General features: G+C 34.3%; 1 protein-coding gene across 1 annotated transcript; it reads left to right on the top strand.

Annotated features, from left to right (window-relative positions):
* Nucleotides 1-4,247: 4,247 nt before the first annotated feature.
* Nucleotides 4,248-8,724, top strand: LOC107913696 (uncharacterized). The gene is made up of 10 exons (XM_016842355.2): nt 4,248-4,387; nt 4,824-5,052; nt 5,271-5,375; nt 5,512-5,681; nt 6,147-6,280; nt 6,404-6,581; nt 6,984-7,548; nt 7,755-7,867; nt 7,958-8,207; nt 8,355-8,724. The coding sequence occupies exons 1-10, from the start codon at nt 4,329-4,331 to the stop codon at nt 8,589-8,591; spliced, it is 2,040 nt and encodes a 679-aa protein (XP_016697844.1). The 5' UTR covers nt 4,248-4,328; the 3' UTR covers nt 8,592-8,724.
* Nucleotides 8,725-10,344: the final 1,620 nt, after the last annotated feature.

The raw sequence follows: 10,344 nt of genomic DNA, 5'->3' as shown, positions 1-10,344 counted from the left end.
AGGTGAAATTAAAAGATTTCGTGTTTTCATCAACATGGAGTTAACCCCCTCTGCCAAATTAGTGGTCATATGACCATAGTGAAAGCCCTCGTAACTTTGAGCCCATTGCCACAGCTCTATAATACCCAACCATTATCGAAAAAAGGTGTTTGTGTGACCCTCCATGTCCCTCTCAAGTCCTAAAAAATGGGTAGCTCTAGCTCGTACATTGTATATGTATTAAGAAAATATAAGTTACAGTATCGCCCTAAAACATTAGGTTATATATTGAAAAGATTAGGTTATTTTTTAACCATTCTCACAACTTGTCTCTGCCAGTTTGCATTCTTATAATCTCTGTGGAAGTTAGTCGCGATGTGCTGAAAAATGGGTCTCTATGGCACACCGAAACGCCTAATAGTTGCAATAATCATTTCCCTCTACCGGAGATGATGCAAATTTTACCATTACTAACAACATACCTCCTCAAGTTCGTAAGGAAGAATTCTCACGACTCCATGTTCTCCTTATCTACGATGGAAAATGCTATCGAGAGTACGTTCTTGTTCTTGTATTGAGCAACCGCAAGAAGTAGGATCTGTATATATTTACCGTATAGCCAAGTCTCATCTACTTGCACAAACGGCTTGTAGTGGGGAATGTACGCAAGCATGGATCAAACGTCTAGAACATCCGTTGGAAATTTTTTTCCCAGTTGTAGTTGATCATTCTGGCCGTAATAAGTTCGTGTCTGTAACTCAATGACAGTCCCAGCACGCACTCCCACATAGCAACTATCCATCCCTGTAACTTATTGTACAACGCATCGAAATCTCCATACAGTTGCTCCATCGTCATCTGTTTAGCTATCCATGCCTTCCAGTATGATACTCAATACTAAAATTGTGCCTACATTTTGACAATCAGTACCAAAAATTTAATGGTTGGCATGTCGTTCACCATTGGCATGATGCCCATAGAGATAGTTTTGGAATCAAGTTTTCAATGACCTTCTATCATATGTGTTGAAGTGCATGTGTGATGTAACAACCCGTTTTCAGTGAAATCAGAATAGTGGTTTTGAGACCACAAATTCGAATTCAAAAAATTTATTTTAATATTATTTTAATATCTACAGCATGATAGTATTATAGTATAAAAATTTTGTTAAAAAATTTTACCTTTTGTATGCTCAATTTGTGAAAAATGACTAAATCGCGTAAAGTGCGAAAGTTGTGTTCTAATAGCTAAAGGTGTTAAAATAGCCATAGAGCTTTAAAGTGGAGGTCCTTATATGGTAATTAGAACATTAAAGGTGATAGTGGATGTGCATGGCTTGGCAATTATGAAATTTTTAAAGTTAGGTAAGGGTATTTTGGTAAATAGGTAATTAAAATTTAAATTTAAATAAAACAAAATGGTCATCTTTTTCCCATTCATGCAACTGAAAATTTCAGCAAGGTTTAGCCATTAGAGAGCTCAAAATTTCAACAAAATAAATCCTTTGCATGTAAGTGATACCTTGTCCCGTTTTTGTTGATTTTTATGTTTTCAGGATCGTTGTAGCTTAACCTAGCTAACTAGGGGACTAATTTGCAAAACTATTGAATAGTTTGAGATTTTCCATTGATGAATATGTCAGGGTTTTAAATTTTAATGGAAGAAAATGAATTCTTGTTGGCAATTAAACAACTTTTGTTAAGTGATTTTTTAATGAAATTATCAAATAGGGATTAAATTGAGAATTATACAAATTATGTGTTAAATATGTGAAATTGTGAAATTTATGGCTGCTATAGGCTTATAAGATATTCAACTAGGCTTGGGTGTAGTGAAATTACATGAATTTCATTTTTACGAGCCTAAGGACTAAATTGTAAAGAAGTCAAAAGTATAAGGGCAAAATAGTAATTTTTTCAAAACTTGAATTTTGGATTGAATTGAATAGAATAAAGATTAAAGTAGTTAAATTTGATATATAGATCAAGAAAAGTAATGTACGAAATTAGATCGAGGGAAAGATAAAGTATTGGATTGAACGATCGTTTTTCGTCGTACGAGTTCGAGGTAAGTTCGTGTAATTAAATTGCATATTTATATGATTTAAATTGAAATATATGTATGTGAATAGTTTAATTATTATGTGTAATTATCGAGCGCATAACTGACAACATACGAAAAATACTAAACCCCGTTTGAACCTTAAGAATTCGTAGGATACAAATGACATGTCATTAGGGTTATCGATTCCAACTCTTATGAGCTTACCGATACTCAGCTCGTATGAGCTACCGTTTTTTAGTTCGGAGGAGCTTATCGTTTATCGCTCATATGAGCATACATGACAGATTTATAGTTTAGTACACCTCGTGTGTACTACCCACGTATCTAACGATATTCTAAGTGGTTCAACGGGCATAGTGTTATTACGAGATTATACAAGTTTGATATGAACTAGTACAGGTATTCACATGGAAATGGTTTATATATGATATATGGATACACGGTATAGATGTTACATGTACATGGAATTTAATAATTGTTGAATTCATTTATGATTCTCGGTTTTTATATGAATACATGGCTAACTTGGTTCATGATTATGTGATCGGCTTTGGCCAAATTGAATTGTGTTATGCTTTGAGTTACTTACCTAAATTCGTGGTTAAATGGTAAGTTTAATTCTATGTTATATGAACTTACTAAGTTTAATTGCTTATTCTGTTTATTTTTTCGTGTTTTATAGTGTTTCGGAAGCTTTTCGGATTGGAAGTTGTCGGAGATCTCATCACACTATCAAACATTATTTTGGTACTTTTGACTTTATATTTTGGGTTAAATGGCATGTATAAGTCATTTTGGCTAATGATAGCTTATGTGTTTTGTCATGTATCTAGCCACTTGATGTGGCTTGAATTGGGTATATTTTGTTATATAAATATGTAAATAGCCTTATTGTATGTGATCTATAGTTGCCATGTGAATGCGTTGGTTGTGAATTGGTATTTTGGGTACCAAACGGTTGAGATTCATAAGTGACATATATGTTATGTTTTAGGCACAATGATGCATGTATGTATTTGACCATTTAGGTATGTTTGAGATACATATATTGCATGATTATATGTGGTCAATTGAAGTGCTTATAGACATCATGTTGTAAGTGTGGATATTATATGTTATAAGCTTGATATTGGTTGGTTTTAAATGTCTAATTATACCATGGTTATATGCAAATTGTGGCGTTTAAGTTGGTACCAATTTGAGTGAGAAATATGGCTTGAAAATGACCTATTTTTGTCCACACGGGCGTGTGTCTCAGCCGTGTGTGACACATGGCCAGGTGACACGGCCGTGTGTCCCCTGATACTTCTATAGAAATCAAGCTAGTAGCTTCACACGGCCTAGCACACGGGTGTGTTGCTTGGCCATGTGGCACAAGTCAGTATACCCTCTAGTTTTCACACGGCCTAGCACACGGGCGTGTGGTCTAGCCATGTAACCCAAATCAATGAGTTACACAGGCTAAGACACGGGCAAGGACACAGGCGTGTGGCCCCATTTCGAATGCCGACATGGCCTAAAACAAAATAAAATGACGAGTTAAAATGATTCTTTTGTAAAATTGGAGACCAAAATTTGGTTAGAGCTTCATTTATTTGATTTTCCTTTAATTTTAATTGCTATCTTGCTTGTTAAATTTTAAAATTGGATTTTAATCTTTATCTTTTAAATCCCCACTAATCTTTAGTTAGCTTGTTTTATTTAAGAAATAAAGTTATTATATTTTTTTAATATGATCTTATTTACTACTATTTGTTAAATTTATATTTTTTAATAGAGATTTTTTTGGTATTCTTCATGTTCGTTTTACAGTCCATATTTAGAGTTCGTAATTACCCATTCCAATAATGTTGTCTCCAAAGTTCGTATCTAAATTCTCCATTGAAAATATAATGTGTCTTACCACTACACCCAACACTTGTTATTTCTTCACTATTATTTTTAATGTAACATTTTTTTAAAATTTTAAAGGTAGCACCAATAGATTTAATAGAAGAATTTTAAACACATAACAATTATATCTAAACTTTAAAATTTTTAAAAATAGAAAACTGCATTCCTAAAATAAAAATAAAAAATAAATTCTAAATAAAAAAATTTGAGATGTAGGCACGTGAGAGCAACAGGTGTTTGCATGGCCAACCCAACGTGTCAGCCATGGGTGAACCAACATTTCGGTTCCTTGATATCGAATATTCAAAAGCCATAGCCTTTTAATTTCTTTTTCATTTTCTTTTTGATGATCAAAGCAAAACAGCAAGATAATTAAGACGTTGAAGAAGATAATGATGGAGAGGAAGCATCTTTCTTCTATCGCCAACCATGTTCTTCAACGAAGTGCAGAGTAAGATATATACATATTTTCTTAAATAATATGTTTTCCATAGTGTTATCACACTAGATTTATTCTTTCGTTGTGATATGGGATCTCTTTGGAGATTAAAAAATCAATGAGAAAACATGAAATTCAAGATCAAACAAGATTAAATTTCAAAGCTTATGGGCATATGTATATATTTTCTCGGAAGTTGGTTTTCACATTTTTTTTCTTCTTGTACGTATCTGAGTGTTATCAAATTTGTTTCATATTTAAATATTCATATAGAGATGGATGATCATACAGTTGAAAAGCATTTATCCCTGTCAGATGTTTGATAATATTACTAGTCAATTATTATGGGTGTTTTTTTTGTGTGTTTTGCATATGTAATTGAATAATACTCGATACATGTTACATATACAGCATATTGAAGAGCTTTAAATATGCTAATTTTGCACAGGGAACTTGGTTCTTCAGTGGATCATTTGGTAAAAGAATTTGAAGCTAAATGGACACCTGAAGTAGGCGATTATTCGAGGAAATTAGTGGAATTTTGCAGCTCAAAGGCCCTCATTAAATTTTGTCAAAATATAAAAGAAAAGATAAGCGATGGATCATATAGCCGCTTCACATATGATATGATGCTTGCCTGGGACAACCCCAGAGCTGTGGACGAAGAGTCTTCAACTGTGAGAATATATTAACTTCTCTCAATCATAGTCAAAGCTTGGAATTTACTTCAATTCTGAATTGCAATCTTTTGGCTGAATAGTCTCATTTCGATGAAATATTTAGTGAAATTATGGTTTTCATTTTCCTTGTAATATTTGCCTTACAAGTTTGTCAGAATTTATGTGTTGATGACTTTCTCCACATACATTGTTACTGATTCTATCATGTGAGTTAGGAGGAGAGCATTGGGAAGGAGAAAGAAGATAGAAAAATACAAGTAAAAGAGCAGACCGACCAGGATGATATCTCTCTTTTCTATTCAGACCAGATGCCACTCCTTGTAAGAAACTTTTCAGATTTTATCCAAGACATTTTATTCTGGAAAGAGTGCATTGAAGAATCTGTTGATTGTACTATATATAAATATATTTATGTTTATCAGAGCGTGGCCATTGATTTGTGCACTTTCTTGATAGGTTAATCATGAACCAAGTGTTGAAGAAGATGCTTTCATGTGGTTAAGTTCATTAGTTCCATTAGCTGCTGATATCGTTAACCGAAGATTCACATTCGAAACTCTTACTGCACCTACCGGGAAGCGGCTTTTTTACCCTGCATATGATCGATTCCTAAAAGAAATTGACAAGTAAGTATTCGAAACTCTACTCGAAAGAGATAGTAATCCAATAGCTAGTATTGATGAGTGAAAAAACTTAAAACTCATGTTAGATAGCTCTGGCATTGGCAGAATCTAGTTAATATCTAACACAAGCTGTTTCCCATCTCACCATGTTTTCATGCCTAAATTATTTTTTCTCTTTATGTAAACAAAATTGGAAGTTAATTGCTTACATGTAAATATCATAAGTGGCACTTTGGGTTGTCGATTTGCCTCCATGTAGTCTTGATTTTATCTCATCTGCATAAACATCAATGATTATATAGTAATAAACTGGCACTATTGGTGAGACTTGGACAAACTGACCATCACAACTCTGTTATAACTGCAAAATACTGGCAGTGGTAGAATCCAACACTTGAACTTTATTTTGTTTTAACTGCAATATTGCAAGTGTTTAATATCCCTTGTCCGAAAATCATTGGTCAACAGTTGCATGAGGCATTTACAGAAACAAGCAAAACCGAAGGGTATAGAGTTGGCTGATGATGAATTTATATTGCATGTTGAGGGAACAGCTACCTCACAAAGAGTGGTGCGCCATATCGGAGGCTCAAGTTGGCCCGGTTGGTTTTCTATTTCTTTTTCTCTTAGTAAAAAAGTGCAGGCAATCAAATAAATACCTTATCTTACGATCATTTAAGTGATTGCTGCTTTGGAATTACTCACTGTGGACGGTACTTTTCTAGGTAGGCTTACACTGACTAATTGCGCACTCTACTTCGAGGCTTCTGGGGTGATAAATTATGAAGATGCACTGAAGATAGATCTTTCGAGGAAAATTGATCACAGTGTTAAACCAGTTGCAACAGGTCCATGGGGTGCTCCACTTTTCGACAAAGCCATAATCTATGAGTCCCCTGACTTGTAAGTATATACTTGCAAAGAATCCTATCTAATATTTGCCCTTATGAATTATTGATTCGAAGTCTAAAGCTTAATGATTATATACGTTCTTTTGCTTAGACATGGATGTACCATTTCTCACACACCTCGACCACTATATTTCAAGTCAACAATGTTCTAGAAGACAGTAATCAATAATTCAATGTTTTTCATTTCCAATTTCCCGTGCTCTAGTAAGAGATCTGCCAGAGAGTTATTGGATATTTTTTAACTGTTTGTTAATTGGAATGATTGCCAGGTTGGTGATGACTTTTAAAGCTTTGTCTAGCTAAATGTTACTAAGATTTCAAAGTAATGTTTTACCTTTTACTGACAAATGAGAAAAGCTTGTTATTTCTGAGTTTAGCTTCCAAATTTTTCTAGACAGGAAGGAGTTCTGCTGGAATTTCCTGAGATAACAAGCTCCACAAGGCGCGACCATTGGCTAGCACTCATAAAGGAGATTCTGCTAATGCGCAACTTTTTGTCGGATTTTAAGGTTGAGTGTCCAATACAAGCATGGGAGATGCATGCAAGGACCATTTTGAGCATAATAAGGCTCCATGCAGCAAGAGAAATGCTAAGAATTGCTCCCCCTAGTCCCACAGAATTCTTGATTTTCTCTTTGTATGAAGAATTACCCAAGGGGGACTATGTACTTGAACAACTTGCTCAGAGCCTAAAGAGGGTAAATAGTGGGCAACCATGTAGTGCAAGCTCGATATTGAGGAAATTGAACCTTCCAGAGCCTAATGTTTTGAGTTTGGAAGCGAAAATAGAGAGTGAAGTGAGTGAAACTATTGCAGTCGGCAAGGATGATGATAATAAGACCTCACTTGAGACTGCCATTAATCAAGCGCGAAAGGAAGGAAGAGGAGTTGCCAAAGCTAGAGCTGTGATGGAGGGGCTGAAAGAGGAAGGGATCGGTGAAAATGCTACCATTCTTACGGTAATTACTCACAATGTCCGTCATTTAGTTTGCAGAGTAAGCAATACATGCTCTTTCACATCATATCATGACCGGAATTCTGTAGTTTTGATTTAAGAAAATTAGTGCTCAAACAAATCGTCTCTCACTAAGGCAATGAAACTTTTCATAGAGATGTAAGAACTTATGAGTGGCACTATTTTTTTTTCCTTCTTTGGCATATGTAGGAGCTACTGAAGCCACTAAGAAGTGTATTCCTTTGGTTCCGTGAAATCCTTTCATGGGAAAGACCGGCAACTACTCTTCTGGTATTTGCTGCAATTATACTAATCGTATACAAGTAAGTTGTTTTCGATCTTCTGTCTTTTTTTCTTTTATGATGCAAATTCAAGTCAGAAGGATAGTAAAGCAACTAGGAACCATGTTGTAGGGAATGGATTGGCAAGGCGTTATCCGCAGGCTTGCTTCTGGTGGTAGCAAATATGATACGAGCTAGACAAGAAAGGCTCAAGGACAAACAAAAGGAAATAGTTGTGTGCACAGGTTCCGACCATACTCCGAGTACGAGAGAGAACATAGTTTCAGCTCAATATGGATTTTTGACGGTTCGTGAGATAATAAAGGAAGCAAATGTAACAATACTGAAATTGCATTCGGTTCTGGTTTCAAGGGCACACAAGGTATGCATGCAACTAAATTCTTTCAGTTTGGAAATTTTAAGATTAAGCAAACCTAAATGTATTTTTCAGCAAGATTTATGGAAAAAGTTGAGATAATATACTATCCTTTATATACTCCATTGAAATTAACACACTTGTATCTTTCAGCATGCAAACACGGTGATGCTCGCAATGATCGGATTGGCAATAATGTTTGCAGTGATTCCTTTCAAGTATCTCATAATTGCTGTTGTGTTTCATTCCATGATCACAACATCACCGCTAGCAAAGCATATGGTAAACAACCAAGGAGGAGATCGTGATCGACGATTGAAAGAGTGGTGGGAATCGATCCCGCCTACCCCTATTCGGGTTATTAACGAAGCCCCTGTCAGTCCGAAATAGTCGTGCATTTTTTGGTGTAAAATGCTCAGAATCTGGTCTATCTATCTATCTGGTTTTTACACTTGTTTGCCAAAACTATAGCTGAATGTTTGTTTGAAATATACATATTCATCACAGGTTAGATTTTGTTTTACCATGATGGGCACTGCGCATGGTACATGTATGTATATTTATAGGAGAATAAATAATAAATAAATTGAGGAAAAAAAAACAATTGAATGAAAGAAGGGTCCGGTCCAGTAGAGTAGATTAAAATCGACCCACAATCAAAAACCATTAATTTCTGATACCCTTCACCTGAAGCAGCTTCCATGACTGTCTCAGGGTTTAAATCCCCGTCTTCAACTAAGAATATATTTATCAATTTCTTGGAATACCCATCAAATACTGTCTCCCTTTCGAGCTTCAATTTGTGGTACAGTAACGGAATCTCTCAGATTCCAAAAGGATAATTCGTGGGATTACATCTCTATACCTTTTCTCAGTGAACTTCATCACTATAAGTAAAAGTAAGTCTTAAAAGCATAACAAAAGCAGCTAAAAAAAAGTTTCCAGAAAAAAGAGAAAGTAAAAACAGCCTGAAAATCTAGCAATAGCAGAACAAAAAATTATGGACGGCTCTTCGTTACTACTTTTAGGGAGTATTTCGATAATAAATGATTTTATGTGTCGATTTGAATTATATTTTTTTGTTTAGTTTTCATTGTTTAATAAGTTTTCTGTTTTAAAATTTTTTATTTGTTTTTGTAGCACTTTTTTAATTAGTCTTGTTTATACATATAATCTTAGATTTACAAGTGATTTTAGAAATAATTTTATTGTCGTCCTCTTTAATTTAGTGAATGCTTAATTCTTTTGTCGATTTTTGTTCGCATCTTTGAATCATTCGAGGTTGATTTTCTTATCAAAATGAAGTGCTTGCAATCACTCTAGATATGTTGTACTTGAGTTGTGATAAAGCCAATAGTCAAAGCTAATTGTCACCCTGTCATAATATTCTATTGGTGCTAAAGTAAAGTCTTTGTTGTGTTGATAGAGCTTATTATTCACCATCTACGACAAGTATTTACTATTTTTTTCTTTATAAATTATATGGTTCCATTCATTGAATGAATTAATAAATTTATCTTTAAAAAAAAAATTAAAAGCAGCTCAAAATAACTCACAAAGGCAACACATAACTGAAATATAGTAGTTTTAATACTAGTAGTTTGCATCTATTTTTTCACATTAAAATATCTCCATTTGTATTATCTCTACAAAATATGTAAAAAAAATATAATAGAAATATATGGATTTAAAAAATCAAATTATATAAATAAAAGGATCGATTGTAAGTTAACAAGAATAAGATAACAAACATACCCTTCAACTTATGAAAGTTCATGGATTTATGATAGGCTCTAAAGCATTTCAAGAAAAGTCTAAACATTGAAATGATTAAATAAATATACCATTTTCAATCTTGTCAAGCTATTGAATTTGTTATTCAATCTTCTTAATGCCTTATTATAATGATGATTTTCGAATTCAATCTTAAGTACATACTAGACCTGTCCATGGGCCGGGCCGGGCCCGAAAAAAATTTTCGGCCCGCCTCCTAGGTAGGGGTGTGCAAAATTCGGGTAAAACCGAAAAAATTCGGTTAACCGACCGAAATCGGTCGGTTAACCGAATTTTTTCGGTCGGGGGTCGGTTAATTATTTTTTGATTTTTCGGTTAACGGTTAATTCGGTTCGAAACCGGTCGGTTA

The sequence above is a fragment of the Gossypium hirsutum genome, chromosome D11 (genome assembly GCF_007990345.1).
Source record: "Gossypium hirsutum isolate 1008001.06 chromosome D11, Gossypium_hirsutum_v2.1, whole genome shotgun sequence".
NCBI classification, from domain to species: Eukaryota; Viridiplantae; Streptophyta; class Magnoliopsida; order Malvales; family Malvaceae; genus Gossypium; species Gossypium hirsutum.
Note: the sequence above shows the minus strand (reverse complement) of the source record. Positions and strands in the feature narration are given on the sequence as shown.